Below are 20830 nucleotides of genomic sequence, written 5' to 3'. Positions count from 1 at the left end.
CTGCAAAATGTTAGTTGAAATCCACAAATCTTAAACATTGGTACCGAGAAATATAAAGTATTCCTGCGAGATAAAAGAAATAGCAATGCCAAGGTTGTCTTCCTTCTATTGGTTGAACACTCCACAATTTTTGCTGGTTTTGATAGTAATAGAGGTTGTTAGGGGTTGAAAAAGGTGCAGTCTTCAAGATATACTCTTGGCTTTCCTGCAGTGTCATCATTTATCGTTATGCCATACAATTTTGGCATAACTTTGTCATAATAAGATTCTGATCATCTCCTTTCTGACAGTACTCATCAGGGACCCTCTGAATCCGCAGGACACCAGCAATCATTCGAGCTGACTTCTTCAGTTGCCCCTCATGGATGTCCATATAAGACGAATGCCTGACTGGCATCGTTCGTAGATTCTGTGAACAGAAAAAGGTTCCTCATGATTTATACTTCTAGGGTCATACGCAGCCGCTACTGGGTGATTCATGGCGGACATGTCCCTTACTTCTCGAAGTCTTATGATGTGAGTCAGTGTGGAAACTTGACAATTTATTCGTCTTGAACGTCAGCCAGAATTACATGATACATATCATGACTTCATGTGAGATATCCTTGAAAGTGGGCATATGGCAAAATATGGTTCAAGGTGTAGCTAGAAATCAAGTATCTTCAGCACGCTCTTTATCGTCAGGTGTAGAGGTTGAAGATGCTACCTTAATTCTTTTCTTAAGATGAAGGTATGGTAAAAAAGAGTCTTCTTTATATATCGGGTGGAATATTTTTGAAGACAAACCTCTCATGGGAAACAGTGTGGATCTCTTCAGTTCGGTACTCACAAAACCTAACCTTCTGCTTTGTATGTTCGAGCATCTGCCTAACAACTCTTGATTATTTCTTGTTGCACACTATCGTGCTGGGCTTTTTGTGTTCATCCTCTTTGGATGTCACTTCTTCAGATTTTTTCAACAAGTTTTTGTACTTATTCTAATCTATACTCTTTTGGTCCCTATCTTTCAGTAAATTCTCATTAATCCTCTGTCTTCCTACGGGTCGTAGACCACTAATCTCCTGCTTTCTTGATCTTATGTTCCTTCACTGTTTCTAATATGCTGTCGACTTTCTTCTTCATTAATTCACCTGCTAACAAACTGTATTTCGAATGGCAATCCCAAATAAAGGAGGAGTAGAATTAATCATAGTTCTCATGTAATTTAGACGAATGTTGGTCAAAAGGGCAATGTTTTCCTTTTCTAAAAAATAATAATCATAATCGCAAGCTTGATATACGTTAGAAAAAACGCTCAAAAGCAAGATGGCGTACGGTTATCTAGCACTTGGCGTTGCTCTTACAAAGTATCAGCATTGAGCTGATATTAAACCCATGGGTTGGTGGGTTTAATACTCAATGGTATCAGGTAAAGATGTGTCCCAGACCTAAACCCACCAAACCATGGGTTTAATACTCAATGGTATCAGGTAAAGATGTGTCCCAGACCTATGCGGCGGCAAAGTATGTTACATTGAAGCATAGAGTGCACTGAGCATAGGTTCTATACTCTTCTTTCTTTGACATTCAGTCTCTGGGCATCACCATTATATTATAAAGGGGGTCAAGATTAACAAGTGTCGATCGATTGCGCCAAAACGTCTAGTCGCCTAGTATTTCTCCAATCCGAAATTAAGGTCTATCCTAGCGGAAGCAGAACCCTGGAGACCAATATGAGCAAACATTATTTTTCAATCTATCCGGGTGTGATCCTACGGAGCTCCAGCGTGACCCAATCACCTGTTGAAGGATGATACAGCGTAGGTGTTTTCCGAGGGCAAATAGGAATTTGATGAATTCGCTTTTGTCGGTGTAAACACCGCATATAGGCGACGCGAGCATCGTCCATAAATTAAATTTGAACCTGTTTGTTTTGCATCCAGCTACCAGGATTAAAACAAATATTCCTTAAATTGCATGGAGATCGTGCTGCCCGCACAAATACGCCCGCCGATAATAATTATTCACGGCGTCGCGTCGGCAAATTTTCAAATTCTAGGGGTGGGTTACATCGGGCACATCGAGTATCGATAACTTAATCTGCGTTCTGTTCGTAAAAACATGTTATTTTTTTGCCATTCTTTAGTTATGGTCCTGATGAGTTTTTTTCGAAATTTTATGAGATTATTAAGCTAGCGGAATTAAAGTAAACATCATATTTTTTTCATCCAGCAAAGAGAATCTTTTATAGACGAACCTCTCCACAATGTAAAAGTTCTTACGCCCTATCTAAAATATATTCATCGCTGTCAGAGTACTTCAAATGAGAAGTTACTTGCTGCCAGACTTAGACTTTGAGAGAGTTCGATGTATTAAAAATTAACACAATGTTTACAGTGACAGAGCAATCAATGATAATTGATTGTGAGAGCCTCTTTATTTCATCAGAATAAGTCTAGCAATAATTATAATTTAAATATGAACAGAGCAAGAATATTATGTTAAATGAGAAGACCAAGAATATTAAAATTAATATAAATAACGTTGGTCTTGAAGAGTGCAAAAATTCACCAATTAATACAACATTTACTGAGACGGACTGCTTACAAGTAAGCACGTTTAGAACGTCCAACAGAAAAATAGAAGATATAATTGATAAATTATGAGAGGTAAAAAACGAGAGTACTAATGAGGGAAACCACTAATCGTTGGCTTCGAGAAGATTGTTGGATTTCGGAGAGGCTTCACCCACTTGAAGATGCTACTGTGATAGCGAAACACATGTCGTGGTAAATAATTCATGTTATTGAAAATCATGTAATTAGGTTTTTCGATATTTCGTTATGTTGCTGATTTTCATCAAGTATTGGCCACATCAATTCATTATTAAATATTCCGTACTTCAATACCTGCTACGCTGTGGGATTTCCATTTTTCCCTATCTACAACGTAATCCTGACTTTTTTATCCCATTTTCCACTGAATCAGTATTTGATCAGTAGGTACACTGAATTTTTGAAGAATTCTGCGACATGCAACTACGATATACGAACTGTATACATACGAAATGGATGAGTAGATAACATCTATCATTCTCTCTATATATACTTTTATCCAAATGAATCGTGAGAGCTTATACGTCCAATCCTTCGCTCCAATTTCGAAAAAAAAACTGCTTTCATAAAACCGTATGCATGTTGGAAGGTATGGCCGTAGTGAAGTATTTGTGAGTAGCCGATAACGTTACCACTACATAGTTGGTTTCTAGTTAAGTGGCCGCTTTATTATGCTCATATTTCAGAGAATACTGGGAATGAATGAAGCCCTGGGTTTTTAGGTATCCGTGGACAGATTTATCATATTCCAAATGAGGATTTAAAAGGTATTAAACATCCTGTGGGGGCGAGTAGAGTTGATATTGCAATCAAGTCGGAATATAAGCGCATATACTCGTGTTAATGGAAAAGATGAAGATGATAGGCAAAAATTATTTTCTCGGAAAATTTGGAATTAGTTTCGTTATTCTTTAATTTCCTGCCTTTTGAACATTATATACTATGAAAACAATTCATCAAACTCAAAACATAATTTAAATAGAAAAATCTCATTAGGGTAAAAATTTTCCCATATTTTAGTTATTAGGAGCATGTCTAGAATAGTAAGTAGATCAGATAACACTTGTTGTTAACAATAATGCGTATAGCATAACGATGCCGAAATAAAAATTCCGTCAACTTCGCGACATACCGATAGGCTTGTTCGTAGAGTGGTTGTGCACGGTTGTGTACTGTACAGAGCAAGCGCAAATGGATTTTCGCTACCCAAAAATGGAATTGCGCTTGCTCTGTACAGTTCACAACCGTTGCAAACCAATCTACAAACAAACCGGATATTGAATACTGGCCGGTGTGAATATATTCGTACAAAGTTGTTGGCAATTTTATCTCACGCAATTTTATACACTTTGTGTGATAGTAAGGGGAATCTTTTGTAGATGAAGCTCTCCCGAATAACAGTATGAGTATGGGAGTTGTTGAAACTGTTTCAATAAGTTAATCTTTAGGTCTCCTCTGTAAGTAAGTAAGTGTAGCTATTGCACACCGTAGCAGATTGTTTTTTGTTGGATTCTCTCTTCTCTCTGCAACACATCCTGACGCAACTGGTCCATAGATCAGGTGACGCATAGCAGTTATTTAAATTATTTTAAATTTTGTCTCTTTCATCATGGCTTCCTGAGTGGGTGGAATATATTTATCCCTGCCTCGATTTTCCTTCAATCTCCACATTCATTGTGGTTCTCACTTATCTTTTCTGAAGTTCTGAATGTTTGGCTGTTTTGTCCACTAAACTTGATTTTACTAACAGTTATTTATTTCGTAGACAGAATCTTGTAATATTTTCCTTTCACAGTAGGGTGTATAGTATCAGCAGAGTCCTTATGTATTCTTTATGCTGTGGAAATATACGGGGAGGATCATCCTTCTAATTCTTCAAATGGTTCTCGATAAACTGTCACATAGTTTGATCAAATATCCAACACATCTCAGGTTAGTTCTTCATGCCATAATCTGTCGAATACTTTTCCGACGTCGAATGAAACTGGAATATCTCTGTTACGAATTCTGTAAGTCTCAGTAATTGCAACTATATCTAATGATTTCTCCTGAATCCGAATTCCTCTGCTGGTACGAGTTTCAGTTATTGAATTTTTTCATTAAATCTCCTGACAATAACTCTTTCGATTACTCTTCCTAAGGCCAACAGCAGTTTGTTATATATGTACTATATACTCGTACTCATTTGTTGTGTTGAATCAATGCAGTTATTACATCGGGGAAATATCTGGCAAACCCAGTTCTACATAACGAATAGCGCCATCTGCTGCCAGGGATCGGTTCGCATCGCTGAAATGAAACATTGAACATTAGACGCCTCGCTGTCGATTCGAATCAAGTTATAATGCATGCAAATTAAAATGAACGCCCTAGTGAACATCAAAAACAAGCATCGCGGCTCGAAGTTTCACCCTCGACGAGTAGAGAAGACGAAGAGGAATGGCCAGAGAGAAACGGGGCGACACAACAAAACTCCCGCTTTTAATGAATGCAAATTGACTGTTTTGCATTTTAAACTTGCAATCAAGTAGAACGGGGTGGGCATAAATATTCATGCGACCGCAGAGGACCAACCTCAAACGCCCTGTGTAAAGAGTAGCACCGAAAAAACCCAACTAATGCCGTTTATGCAAATTTCGCGCTCGATGTTCGCGTTGGCCCCGTGTGTCAGGGATGATTCTTTCGTTTGATACCCTGCTGATTGGGGAAAATTGCAATTTTCGACCCTAGCGACTGCCGGCGGTTCTAGTGGGATCGTTCATCTCGGGAAACGTTCAGTTGGATGCGATTCCGGAAATAGAGAGCATAAATGTTCCTTGTGGTCTCACAAGCTAAAATTAAAATGTAATATTATGTAATACTAGTATAAAACAGAAGACTACCTCGAGTTTATTCGGAATTGTCAGCATTCTCTGATATGCTTTCATGTAATTTTGGACAAAGGGCATATCCTGCACCCTGAGTCTTTGTATTTGCAGACTAGAAGTTGGTTACCTTGCTGCAGTCTTCTGCCAAGGGCGGCTCCAGTAGTGGGTTATGCTTCTACTTCATTTTCCTGTTGTTTTTCTCTTTAATTTTCGATTATTCTTGGTTGATTTTACTATCTTTGTTTTTCTTCAAACCTGGTCCTCGGTCTCATGTTTCTTCCTTTTTTGTTTTCATCGTAGTTTACACTTTCTCTGTACCACTGTTTTTATGGCTTTTCGTTATTTCGTAGGCTCTTTTTGGTAGTTCAGTCATGTGTTCTTACTGTTCTTGTTCTTCGATTGCTATGGTCATCTGTTTGATAGCTTCGTTCTTGCATACCACACTGCCTCTAGGGCTTCTCTAAGAGTTATTTTCTGTATGGTTCCAATTTTTTCAGTTGATTCTTATTCATTATTAAAATTTCACTTTCGTATGTCTAAGTCAATCTAATTATTGCTTTGTAAGTAAAGTCTGACCTTTAGTTCTTGGTCCAGTTTTTCCTTCAGGTTCATGAGGAGATTTTGATTCTTCTATCTTTCCTTGCTATTTCCTAGTTAGTCGTCAATCTTTCTAAAATAACATTTAAATATTCATTCGATCTATGTATAGCAAAAAATCATCTGTATCTTATGAACATCTTCATTGTGTCTGCCGGAACGAATGAATAGAACAAAAAACATGCAAAAGGTCTCACTGGCACAAATGGCTTTGTTCACCTGGCGCTACAAATTCCAGGCTTGCGAATTCGGGTTAAATCTGAGCTCAACGGAATGAATAACGACCGCCATCAATATAGCTCACCGTGTACTGATTGCCCAATTCCACCATATTTAGAGAGCAGATTACTATCCTACTTCAAATAAGTTTTTAGTCTGAACATTCGTTCCCCTTCACTTCACAATTCCATTTTTTTATCGACAGTTTGTTAGGCTTCACAATGGAAGTGATTTGAATTTAACCTTATTATTATTCTTTAGGAGATTACGAACGCTCTTTTATAATTATGAGTTGAATGCTATCTTAGAACGTATTTTACCTCTTCATCCCTTGAAGGTTCCTGACAAATGAAATATTTGAGGTACTATGCATTTCTAAACAATTGATAGGGACCACGTATGAATTCCTCTTCATACTTTTGTTAAGTTATCTGGAATATCTATTCTTTCACTTGGATATGTTAAGTTGTTCTTAATATATTCTTTTTTTACTTCACCAAGCTCTTGCCCTCTGAAATCGATACGCTGCAGATGCATAAAAGCCATGTGGTATTCGTTGCTTATAGGTACTATTCTTTTTTATTTGAACGCATAAGTTTGATTAGAACTGACGATAAAGAAGAAATGGAAGCTATATCGATGTATCAGTCATGTTAGTGTCCAGAAGCCAACCCAATTGGACAGGTTGTAGATTCATAAATTGTCTCATTGAAAGTTTTCCTGGAGGATTATAATGCTTGAAACGAGCTAGTAGGGGGACCAACCAAGTAGTAGCTCCACCAAGACTTTCAATTGTCTTTTTCATTCAATTTTTGTCTCTGATATGCGAAACTGCTATTTCACATTTTCAATCAAAGTTTTTTCTATGAAAATATTTATTTTTTTCTGAAAAATATAAAAAACCAACCAAAACATTCATATGCCTTGAATAAATTGATGGAAGGTTTGTGATCTCCCCCAAATTTTGAGCTGTATAATTAACATTATAATACAATATTTATGTAAACCTTTTTTTGAGTAAACTGATTGGTTGCAACTCAGGTAATATTCAGGGAAATCTGAAGAAAAGTGCAAAGTTTACCTTAATGTTGTATCAATAATATTTTTTTCTTTCAGTGCCACCAAGTATTCATATTCTTCCACCTAATGGACAAGTTACTGTGAGAAGAGGAGGTCCGGTATCATTTGAATGTAGAGCAAGTGGTAATCCAGAACCTATAGTACAATGGACGAAGAAAGTAAGTAATTAGTGTTATCAAAAAGTCAAATGGCTAAAACATAAAACAATTTGTGATTGGCGATTCTCTTTTTATTCCACTCTAAGAAGGCAAGTGTACCAGTGCCAAAAAATTGGGCTATGATCAAACGTCAGTTACAGCTATCCATGTAGGGTAGAGAGGGTATATTATAATATATGACCACCAAAAGAAAATGTAATCTCGATAGTTGGCATTCTATTTAACCAACGAACTTGAACCATCATCAGGTATTGATGACGAAATACCATTTCGTCGAGAAACCGAAGATGTTGGCCATAGTTTCGGTCTCATTTGACCTCGTCAGGGCAACACAACTCATAGCTCGATGAAAATGTCAATGGACTTCTGGCAGGACACAAGGACCAAATCAATTCACTTTCTAACTTTCAGAGTGAAGGTTTTACTTTGATGAAATCGATTACTGTTTTCCATTTCCACTCCCTTCGTATTTTTTATGACATTCGAACCAAGGTCTATTGTCCATTTTGAGTACTCATCTTTTGTTGATTGTAGTCCCTCCACCTAGCTCTTTGCTTCATAGCTCCTTATTACCGATCTATTGGTTAGTTCTGGGTCTTGGGACTTTCCTTCAGTTTTGAAATTCAATTCTTCTTTCTTTAATTGGGTGCGTGGTTCATTGAAACTACAGCATATTCAATAAATTGTTTCCTGGTCAGTTCTTCATCCAGAATCAGCCCAATTTGTTCATTCAATCAAACAGATTACACGTTCAGTTGCGGCAGGGTCGGACTGCACCAATCGATCTATCAAGACCACAAACTGCAGTGATTATGAACTAGGCCCTTATACGCTTCCGTTCAATCTCGACCGGTTGTAGTCATTCAGTCCAGGAACCGAACCAACCCAATAGAGCCCGGGCTATTTCTCACTTCATCTCCTTCGATACAAATTAGCCCCTAAATTGTTACTCCTCCTCAACTGACGATGAACCGTGCACCATGGTATTAACCCCGGTATTCGTCCAGATAATTGCAGGGTTGCTTCATTACGCCGCTTCTACGGGAAGAATCGCAGGAAACGGGAGTATGGGGATAATTCCCCACATGCGAACTGATAGAAGAGGAACATCTGATAGTCCAGATAGACCACTCGACGAGCTTCATCCAGAATTGGGATATCGTTATGTATTCCAGGAAATTATCTCATTGTGGATTTAATAGCGTAATGGAATATGGTATGGATCTCCCAATCAGTGGAGCGGTACTAGGAAATTCGAAAATGATCCTTGATCTGAACTTCTCGCTATACTTTGACGTAGGGTTTGTTCTTCTTTGAGCAATCTTTGTTTAAAACAAAACGAATTGGGCAAAACACTCACGTAAAGTTCAAGAACTTTTGAGTGCTCGAAGAAATCGAAAATCAGGCTGGTCACCCATCCATATCCTGAACTCGTTTAAAGCTGCTTGAACAATTTCCCAATTTTTTCGATAATGCAAATCTGATCTAATCAAAGACTATACTCCATTCACTTTTATTTTAGCACTCGGTTGGCCATGGAAATTTGGCACATTTCACTCTGTATAGTACGAAAATGTGGGGTTATGACGCTTGTCAAAACATTTTTGGGTTTCAAATCAACGCTATGTTGCCCGTTCTACGTAAAAGTTTCTGTTATTACGTATTTTATCGCAATGTCGAATCTCTTCGGAAAATATGTGACGAACATAATTGAAGTTTATATAAACTAACTTGCTGACCCGGCAAACGTTGTTTTGCCATATAAATAATTTCCATGTTGTATCATAAAAAAATAGAAATTAAAAATTTTGTCTAAAAAATAAAAAAAAAAATTTAGGGGTGGACTACCCCTAACATTTAGGGGGATGAAAAATAGATGTTGGCCGATTCTCATAGATAGCTGACCCGGCAAACGTTGTTTTGCCATATAAATAATTTCCTAATGATTAAATTACTAAAATGGCTATTAAAAAATAAGGGTTGATCGTAGAAGGGTGAAAATTGAGGATTTTATGTATTTTTGTATGTTGTATCATAAAAAAATAGAAATTAAAAATTTTGTCTAAAAAATACAAAAAAAATTTAGGGGTGGACTACCCCTAACATTTAGGGGGATGAAAATTAGATGTTGGCCGATTCTCATAGATAGCTTACCCGGCAAACGTTGTTTTGCCATATAAATAATTTCCTAATGATTAAATTACTAAAATGGCTATTAAAAAATAAGGGTTGATCGTAGAAGGGTAAAAATTGAGGATTGTATGTATTTTTGTATGTTGTATCATAAAAAAATAGAAATTAAAAATTTTGTCTAAAAAATACAAAAAAAAAAATTAGGGGTGGACTACCCCTAACATTTAGGGGGATGAAAAATAGATGTTGGCCGATTCTCATAGATACCGGATAAGCACAAAAAATTTCATCAAAATCGGTCAAGCCGTTTCGGAGGAGTATGCTAACGAAAACTATGACACGAGAATTTTATATATTAAGATTGAAGGCATACCAAATCCAGTTATTTGCATGGAAAATACAAGAGATCAGTATAATATCATAATATGCACTACCTTGAGGAGAGTTAATGTTCATTATCTTCTTTGGCTAAAGTTTAAATACGTTACATCAGTTGTAGATTTAAAAAATATTAACCCGAAGATGTTAATGCATATGATGCAGTGGTTGGGAATAGGTATCTCCAAAGGAATTAACAGATAATTACAAGAATGTTAAATTCTTCAACAAAAATCATCTTGCATCAATATAAGTAAAAGGAATTAAAGGAAGTTTCAAGTCAAGATGAACTTCACCTTTGAACAAAAATTTCCCATGAATAAACAATTAACAGGACAACTGGCGCGTATTTGTGGCTGTTCATCTTAATACATTGATATAATAATAATAATAATTAGGTATTTATTGGTACCTTAACACATTTACAATGTATAGGATAAGTCAAATGAAAAATAGAAAAATAAATTTTCGGGAACTTATTCTACGATGACATTCATCGAAAATCCTGTAGTAAACTTTTCGCATTAATTCACTCAAACATAAAATTCTCAAATGTCACCATTTTTTTGGTCTCCCAATAGAAGGAAATTCTTTTTCATCCTCTTCATTCACAATTTTTCTGATTGTGGAAATATTCAGCTGAAATATAAGTCGTTTAGATTCAGATGAAACATTATATAAATTCTAGCTCTTACATTGAATATATTCGATACCGTCTGACTTATTTCAGATTTTAGAATATCAGGGTATAACTCTTTGAATGAGCGGACCTGAATTCTAAATAGCACTTCCTGAAACCCTGTCTCTTTTTTCAATAACTTTCGGCATTTTCGTAATAAAAATTGATATTAGTTGTGGCAACGGCGTGTATCTAGTGTCTTAATGGATCAAATAAATTTATTATTATTATTATTATTATTATGACATTAACGACATTTCATAAGTGCCAACATTACTACATTCTAGTTACAAAAACTTGAGAAAATTATTTCATGGCCAACCGACTGCCAAAATAAATGTGAATGGAGTATAGAACTAGGCTTAAAAAATAATATTCCGAAAGTTCCTCAGAATATACAAGTCGTCTTGCGGCTGGTTTCTGAGATACATTCATATATATGAATTCTCAATTTCGATTTAAAACGATTAAAAATGGAATATTTCAAGGACTTAAGAGAGGTACTTCTTTCTCTGAATACCCTGCATTACTGGAATAAGTACTCTTTTGAATCTGAATCTCGTTTCGGGCAAAATCAATCAGAAACGACAAAAAAAAATAAGTTGAGTCAGAAATGAGGTAGATTCCGTCATTTTCTCATGTCACAAACAGAAATCGAATGAATGGGCCTAATCAAATCAGTTTTTAATCAAACCATCCTATATAATTGATTACTGTAGGGAATATCCGATGAAACTTTTACGCCCATCAACAAAAACAAATTGTCGAATGCGTCGATTGTCAAAGGATGAAATATTCGTAGTTTATCACGATGCCTATTCGTTTCATTTGCAGCCATTAATTATTATATTGGAATCGATGACAATTTCTGAACACAGGAAAGCGGATTCTGACGTTTAAATATGTCAATTAAATGACATTCCCCGATTAACAACGATTTTTGTTTTCGTTGCAAAATGGCGAAGGAATAGGTTATTTCATTTACTTATTGGTATGGATTTTATAACTTGAATACGATGATTTTATCAATAATTGATAGCCTAATACTTGTAACCACTCAATAAGTGTTGCGGCTAAAAAGTGTCTGCTGAAGAAAAATATTTGCCTCCAAAAATAGTCGACTTTTCTTTTGCACTATACCTAGTATGTAAAATGTCATTTTTTGTTGAGGTCGAGAGAAAAATAGATTTTTTCAAGTTAGAAAGGCTATAATGAGTCATATGAGCAGAACATAAGACCCAATGTCAATAAAAGCGTCGAAATTTGTTGTTTTCCGTAAAAAAAATCTCAATACTGGGAATTTCTAGATGTCCATCATATCAAATTTGGACCTCATTTATATTTCTTCATCGAGTTGACAGGAGATCTAGTTTCATGCCCTTCTGTCCAGTTCTTGAATATCCAAACTTCTATCGACAATAACGCCATCATATAGCTTTCATCAAACCCAGGGAAGTACCCATAAAATTTTTATCATCTCATTCATAAAATGAATAATGCATCGAGGAGCATCTTTCGGAGTTATTCCCATTATAGGGGACCTTTTATGAGTGGTCAAATAAGGGGGAAAATCTCGCCTGTTGTTTTCCACGCCAGAATTGTTCAAACCTCCAATTTCCAGGAATTTAACGACTATCGGCGCTGAAATGACAGATTCGTTTCCTTCGGCTATACGAAATGAAGACAGTTCAGTTCAGGAGCGAACGAACGAATAAACTATTGAAAAAATTATTGATGTTGATTTACACTGCGCAAAAAAATTAACACACATTCTGAAAATCTCAATTTTAATGAAAGTTAACTCTACATTGACTTTATAACTTATTTTTTATGTTCTCTAGGGAAGGTTTTGAACGAAACAAGACACATTAAATGGAAGAAAAATTCAGGATTTCACCGAAACTTATGTGAAAGAAGAGAAATGAACAATTTTCAAAATACTGAAATGCTGATAAGTGATTTAATACTTGGTATATCCACCCCTTGCGTTAATTACAGCTCGGTTCATACTCAAAATGAGTGATCTTAAAATGTTCTGATCTAATCCTTCCCAGATTTCTCCGAGTTGGATTCGTAATTCATTAAGAGTAGCTGGATGATTTTCTGAACTTCTCAGCCTTCTATTGAGGTTGTCCCAAACCTGCTCAATCGGATTGAGATCTGGACTTCTTGCTGGCCATTCCATTCGAGAGACTTCAACCTCTTCAAGGTACTCCTGAATGATGCGCGCACGATGGGGTCTGGCATTATCGTCCATAAAAATGAAATTTTCACCAATGTATGGGGAAAATGGCACTACATGCTCTTCAAGAAGGTTCCTTATATACTTATCAGCATTCATAGCTCCATTATCAACGACCACTAGGTCTGTGCGAGCAGTCAAAGATATTCCACCCCATACCATAATCGATCCTCCCCCGAAACCAGTAGTATTCAGGAAATTGCACTGAGCATATCTTTCATGTGGACGTCTGTATACAAGGGAACGTCGATCACAATGGTAGAGGCAGAATCTAGACTCATCTGTGAAGAGAACTCTTTCCCAATCGGCCTCTTCCCAATGGATATGCTCTCTCGCAAAATCCAAACGCGCCCTTCGATGGGCTGGGGTAAGAGCTGGTCCTCTTGCCGCGACACGAGGCCTTAAATCATATTTTCTGAGGCGATTTCTTATTGTCTGAGTGCTAATTTGCACCTCATGAGTTTGCTCAAGCTTAATTTGAAGGAGGCGAGCGGTTGCAAACCGTTGCCTCAACGAAGAAACTCTCAAGTAACGTTCTTGAATGGTAGTTGTTACCCGTGGTCTACCCTGCCCTGGTCTTCGGACATTCATACCTGTCTCCCTGAATCGCTGCAACATTCTGGACACACTTGTAAGGGAGACTCCAAACCTTTCTGCAATTCTTGTGTATGTCCACCCTTTTTCTCGCAAAACTACCGCTTGGGCACATTCCTCTTGGGTCAAATTGCGTGTTTCGCGTTGCGTAGCGATCGAATGTAGAAAATCAAACGAAAGAAAAACTATTGATCACTAGAATTGATCGAGAACAACTGATTTTAGAATGGAGCCAATACATTCAAAATCTGATAATATCATCTTTTTTTAATCCTGCTGGGAAAAAAACATCTGTATTGGAGAAAACCGTTGAAAGTGGATAACATATGCATGCATAATTCTGATAAAAATAATTACCATTGAGAACACCTTCAGTTGTAGAATAAATTTGAGATTTCCATAACGTGCGTTAATTTTTTTGCGCACTGTACCTTATAGCTATCCGAATCTTTTTGTTTTGGGTTGAATGGGATTTCTTCATTGTCGAATAAAAAAAGTATTGATGACAGCAAAAAACCTGTCACTGAATTTATTCCATGTTAGAGACTAGCACTGTATATTCAATAAACGCAACAATTAAAATAATCTGCTGCAATAACAATTTATTATTTTTGAAATGTGTGTAATCTAAGAGCCAAGAGGACAACATCACAAAATCAACATTCACATAATTTCCGATCTCTTGAAACGGAAGGATTTGCGTCTTTTGTTCTGACTTCCTGACTCCTCTTGGCTGGCTTCTTCAACTGCAACAACATTCGTGGGCTTTCTGCATTTGTACCAATAGTATTCAAAGGCCAAAGTGATAAGAGCTAGTACAATGCCGTTAATTTTTTTGCCCAGTGTAGTTTATTGCTATCAATGCTATCACCTCAAATTTGGCACTAAACCATGAGTCGAAGTTCTTTAGGGAAATGTTAAGTAATTTCTATCCAGCTTTTCAGAACAATGTCCAATAACCTCAGTATGTACTACCTCAAAGTAATAATTTCTTTCGAAATCTTCGAAAATATACAGGGTGTTCCATTCAGATTCAGGGTATTAGTGGAGTAGTATCAAAAAATATGCCTGCAAAGTTTCATAAATACCGTACTTTTCGTTTCAAAGATATCTCTTGGTTCCATAATTTATCCCAATACTGTATATGTCTGGCATTCGAGCCAACAACCAACTATAACGAGAGATCAATTTGCAGGATGGACTACTACCGTCAGGCTTACAAGTTCAGTCCGGTTATCTTCTGTCCCTTGGAGATGTTCAACGACAAGACGCTGGGATGTATCAATGTACTGCATCAAACGGTATTGGACAACCTGTTTCAGGAGAGATAAGACTTCATGTATTGTGTGAGTAGATATCATTTGATATTAGTTCGAAATCGTGAATGTAATGGCAAATGGGTCTGGTCCGGCTTGAAATTCACAGACGATTGGTTGCGCTAATAAAGTTCTCCTTGTCGATGTTTAATCTATAGGCAATCTATTCTTCAATCAGATTAGGTTTTTATATCGTTCCTATATTATATGTTGTGAAAGGGTATATCAGTCAATCATTCAATTAGCTAATTGAATGAATGGGCAAGTTTCCTAAAACTCCAAAATCGAATTTAAGATTATTTATGGAAACCCTTCTCCATTAGTTATCCAACACCTGAAAGACTCGCTTCAAAATTCAGAAATTTCAGAAATACACCCTTCGAAACTTAGTTAACATTCGAATATGTGAAAGCTTGTGACGTAAAATGCCTTTACTAAAGTCTAGTAATTTTTGTTAATTCGACAACAGCGGAACCGATCAAGAATATATCCACAGATTGCATAAAATTGTTTCTGTAATCCGTGTCTATACTTTCTTAAAACCGATGACATTTTGTGTTATTGTTTGTTTTTCTTGTCAAATTTGATCACAAAACTTGATATTTATTACGTCTATGTTGATCAGAAAACTTTCATGACCATTATTGACTCAAAGGGCGTTGCCGGATTGTGAAAATGACGTAGAATGTTCATAAGAGAGCACTTCCAAAATCAGAATTTTCGAAAGTGAATAAGGACAAAATGCAATATGATAAAATTCGAAAAATATATATATTTCGATATATTTGAGGTATAAAGATTTTAATAACATATATTTTGAAATTTAGGAAAATACCCCATTGTATAAAAACTGAGGTTCCTGGTGACTGATATACCCTTTCACAACTATTCTCCAATATTGTAGATTTTATTGGGATCTTCTTCGTTTTAGATGTCTTTCCATGTATGTATTCAATTTGTTCTTGAATTATACAGGTTGAGTCTTTGAACTCGTTCATTCATTCATTCATTCATTCATTGCTGTATCCCGTTGCCGGGAATGAAACACTTTTTTTCCTTACCATTTTTTCGGAATCGTCTCGGTTTCAAAGATACAGGCTGTTGAAAAACCATAGAAAATTTTTTTATTTTTAGTTCTATCTTACAAATAGATGTATCGAATGAAATCAATTTCGGAATATTGTTTTCCATTTATTTGATGAATCAAGATATCGCCCACGTCATCCAGTTTTCTCATTTTGACCATTAGAGTCATTCGGGACAACTATGCGCACTTTTGCCTTTCAAGCCATACCCTGTTTCAAATGTTGAAGCTAAGAAAATTAAAACGTATTCATAAGATAGAGAATTTTCTAATCTATAAAAAAACATCAAAAAGCAAACAAACAGAAAGGTTTTTTTTCTGCAAAAAAAAATTTACTAGTGAAAGTCGGAGTGCGTTCACACGCCCCGTATTGCGGGTAAGTGTGCGCACCCTCACGGGGTAAGTGAACGCAGTGCTTAGTGAACCACACAATCAAAACAAATTACAAAATAATGTCATAAAAATGTTACAATATTAGAGAAATGCTGTTTATTGTCAATACAGAAGCGCCTTTTTACAAGCACTGCATTATTGTTCGTGCCACCATTCCTGGTGAACACAACACTTGATACATTCCCCTGTCGGTGGCTCCTCAATATTTTTCTGAACAAATAGGACAATATTGATCGAGTCTTAACCAAGAAAATCAACAATGTCATTATTTATTCCTCACTGAACTAATGCCCATATAATAAATCTATGCGCACACTTACCCGCGCAAACTTTCCCCAGTAAGCCAAAATTTGAATTGACGTTCTTATAGTTGAGCAGCTAAGAGAACCCAAAATTTTTTATTAGGTACTAGCTGACCCGGCAAACCTAGTTTTGCCATTTAAATTATTTCTAGGGTAGATAATAATAACTAACTCATCGTGATTGCTCGATTGGTCGTAAGAAAAAGGAATGCCTTTTTTTCTGTTCTGTACAATTTTTTTTGGAAATATTTTGTTATATAAACCTTGCCCTAACAATAATAAACACAACAAAAAAAAATTGTCCAATTTGTTGCGATCGTTTGAACAATAAAGCATTTTGAAGTAAACCATAGATCCTCTTTTATTAATTTAGATATAGGTATTTAGATTAAAATGCGCATGATCGAATAAAATATTGTTTAACACTGTGGGACTCGGAGCTTGGACCTGGCAGAATTTGCAGAGATGGTGAAAATTAAAAATTAAACTAGTGAATTTGATTGATTGCAAATAAAAAGTTAAAGAAACGTCGCACGGCGCACTACCTTGAAAAACTAATTTGGCAATTCTGCGCCCTTGCTTCACCCAAATGAACCCCTCTTTCATATATTGCATAGTCGAGATATACGCACTGAGCACAGTTACCCTGAATTGCTCTACGTACCATGAAAATACCATAGTTGGACGCTATCTAATGAATATTACTTTTCGAGTAATTTGAAAAATTAAAAAGTATCTGTGAAATTTAAAAAATTGGGTACTTTGGCTGAATACAATTCTATTAAAAAGATCCACAGATTTGTAGTGTCACATATTTAGCTAGTTATTCTGAAGGTAATTTTGTTTTTCCAGGGGTGGCACAGCTCATTATGAAAACCTAAAATGGCTATATCTTTCTATCAGGGCCGGACCCGAAAAAATGGTGTAGGAAAATAGTGTTTCTTTTGACCTCAAGAATCTACTGTTAAAATATTTATACGAGTGAAAATCTCAGCCTGTATATACTCCCATTCATTGTTAATCCATATTTTAGCATAATTATACGAAGAATTTCCAATCATTTCCTCCATTTCCGAAACGTATATAAACCTCCATCTCCACGCAGCGATGGACGTAAATATTAGACTCCTTGAATTCTGGAAATTCTGAAGAAACATTCAACATGAATTTCCCCCTATGGAACACGCCGTGAATTAAATTTCGAAATTGGAATCCTCACATTTCGTGTATTTGTTCGAATTCGTTCAGCTAAATGCCCTTCCCCCTGGTACAACAAAGATTAAATTCTCCTCAAACCGTTGTGAATACAATCCTCGCTGCTGCCACCCATTCTGTATAAATTGATGTTAATTCAGAAACGAGCTGATGTTTCATTAACTGAGAGCATATTCTCGTTTCAGATCCACCCGAAGTGAGTGTGGTACGCTCTTGGGTTAATTCTGGAGAGGGAATGGAAGCAAAGCTGGACTGTGTGGTACATTCGGATCCACCCTCTGAGGTAAGATTTCACCTCGTTAATTCGAGGAAACTCGAAAAATGTCGCCGAAAAAACGGAACATTAATCTTTCTTTGGGACCACGTCATTATAGCCGCGTATTTTAATTGCTTGAAAATTGTTAAGTCGTCCCTTGCAATTTCTCATGAAATGCAAGATTTTTGAGAATAAAAAGAGTATTTTCTATTCATTCGATGAAAGAAATTCGAAATTGCGTGCTTCAGTTTTGAATACAGACGTCTCATACGCATATAGGTACCTACATTGATTCAAAATCGATAAAAACTACGCGTAGGTACAGAAATACTCGCACGCTTTTGATCGCCAACGAAATTACCACCATCGACAATAAAAGAAGAAAATTTTCAATCTAGATCCAATTAAGGACTTCTCAGTTGCGATGTATTTTCTTTCAGGAAAAACCCGGGAAATCTCATTTACCCATTCTGAATAATCGCAATCTCCCCATGACATGACTCGAGGTCAAACTCTTCAAGATCATATTTATCACTTATCCGAGACACTCATTAATTTCCAGTGGAGATGGAGTTCTAACATAATTAGAAGTTAAATTAGATCCGAAGGGATTGAAATACTAATTATCGTGAATCCCTGCTAGAGTACGGTTCGGCGAGAATCGGGCTATTTGCTACTTTGAACATTCGGTATCGTGCCAAGTTTGGTATTTGGTAGTTGGTGGGAAAGATCAACAGCAAATTCATGTACACTCGTGAAAATATTTCAACAGTAGATTCTTGAGGTCAAAAGAATTACTTTTTTCCTTTTCAATTTTTTCCGAATCGGCTCGGTATAAAAGATACAGGGTGTTGAAAAATCATAAAAAAATTCTATTTTTATTTTTATATCACAAACGATTTTATCGAATGAAATGAATGTCGGAATATAGTTTTTCATTTATTTGATGAATCTTTTTCAAACAGAAAATATCACCCACGTCTTTCAGTTTTCTCATTATGACCATTACGTGTTCGATAATAAAATACCAAAAATTCAAAGAACCCAATTCTTGAAACTAAGTTGTCTAATGAATATTTGAACGCTTTGTGAAATAAAAGTATTCTTCATATTTTTTCGTATAATGCGCCGTTTTCGAGTAATTGGATGTTCAAAAATTAAAAAGTATCTGTGAAATTTGAGAAATTGGGTACTTTGGCTGAATACAACTCTATTCAAGAAATCCACAGATGTGTGGTTTCACAGATTCAGCTGGTTATTCTGAAGTAATTTTGTTTTTTCAGGGGTAATGAAAATTTAAATTGGCTATATTTGTTTATCAGGGCCGAATCGGAAAAAATGGTATAGGAAAAAAGTGTTCCTTTTGACCTCAAGAATCTACTGTTAAAATATTTGTACGTGTTAGAGACTCACCCTGTACATGGGTCGAAATGGAAGCTGCGGTTGATTTTTCTCAACAACTGATGATTTTCTAATGGAAAATTATAGGAAAGAAGACAGTTTTAAATGCTACAAATTTCGCAGCTCCTTGAGCACAGAATCATTCTATAATGTATCAAGAAAATCTTTTGTAGAAACTTTACGTAGCGATTTGGAGCAAACACAAAATTATAAAATATCGAAATACAATTCAGAATACGACAATAATAATATACTGTGACTAATCAGCATTGGTGGTTGAAATTTCACCTTCGCTCTAATCCTGCTCAACTTGTCAGGTTCCTCCACATTGCCACCAATCATGGAATCTCACAGCGATGGCAATTCCTTGGAACTATATAAGGAGTTCGGCGGTTAAAACCTGTCATGAAATTCCTCATTTAGTTCGTCTGAGATAATAAACGTGTAACTTAAAGGTGCCTTTATTTGCAGAGGGATGAATTCCACGAAACAATTAAGCAAGTAGTTCTATTTTATCGCGAGGATTTTGTAGGGAAATAACAGTCAGTTCCACGAGATTGCTTTGTGCATTACTACATCAGGATTTCCCATCCTGAAACTAATTACTATGAAATGAGTTATCCAAGGATACATAATTTGACTTGGAATAATTATATATACCTAGCGAAATTTCAGAATAAAAACTACTGGAATATTTTGATGGTTTTGGTAGGTACCTATATAGGGTAGGCCAACAAAACTGGAAGTGACCGGCTTCAAAATAAACGAGTAGAAAAACGCTCATTTTTCATTTTTACTTATTTCAGGTGACCTGGTACCAGGATTCCTTCCTTCTACAGCCCACAGACAGAAGACTGATGACGAGCAACGGACAAACGCACACCTTAACAATACGTAATGTTCAAATGTCGGATTTCGGCAATTACAGTTGCAACGTGTTCAACTCAATCGGCAGGGATAAGCGGTACATCGAGTTGTCGGGAAAACCAGGTCCAGCAAGGATCACGAGTCCTTCGTACTCAAACCCGAACGAATACCTTCTGACTTGGACTGTACAGTCCGTTTTTCCTATCATAGATGTCCGCATATTGTACAGGAGAGTGATGGTGAGTATTTGAATTTAAGCATCCCTTAAGAAGACATACAAAAAAGTCGCTGAACGATTTTTAATTTAGTAACTTTTAAAATCACGAGAATTCATTCAAATACGTTGCTGGCCGGCGAAGAACTTACTCATAAACGAAGTCAACTAATATTCCTAACGTTAGGGAAGGAAATAAATTTTCTGTCTCTGGGTACGGAAGTTATATTGCAGATAATTT

At 36.2% G+C, this 20830-nt stretch overlaps 1 protein-coding gene across 1 annotated transcript in view; it reads left to right on the top strand.

The window, feature by feature from the left end:
- LOC123315671 (MAM domain-containing glycosylphosphatidylinositol anchor protein 2-like) overlaps positions 1-20830 on the top strand; it is a 99199-nt gene that overhangs the window by 75497 nt on the left and 2872 nt on the right. Inside the window, exons 4-7 of the mRNA XM_044901492.1 lie at positions 7394-7515; positions 14737-14887; positions 18037-18134; positions 20315-20614. Of these exons, the coding sequence (XP_044757427.1) occupies positions 7394-7515; positions 14737-14887; positions 18037-18134; positions 20315-20614 (671 nt within the window). The remainder of the gene's footprint in view (positions 1-7393; positions 7516-14736; positions 14888-18036; positions 18135-20314; positions 20615-20830) is intronic.

This window comes from Coccinella septempunctata, chromosome 6 (assembly GCF_907165205.1).
Source record: "Coccinella septempunctata chromosome 6, icCocSept1.1, whole genome shotgun sequence".
Lineage (NCBI taxonomy): Eukaryota > Metazoa > Arthropoda > Insecta > Coleoptera > Coccinellidae > Coccinella > Coccinella septempunctata.
Note: the sequence above shows the minus strand (reverse complement) of the source record. Positions and strands in the feature narration are given on the sequence as shown.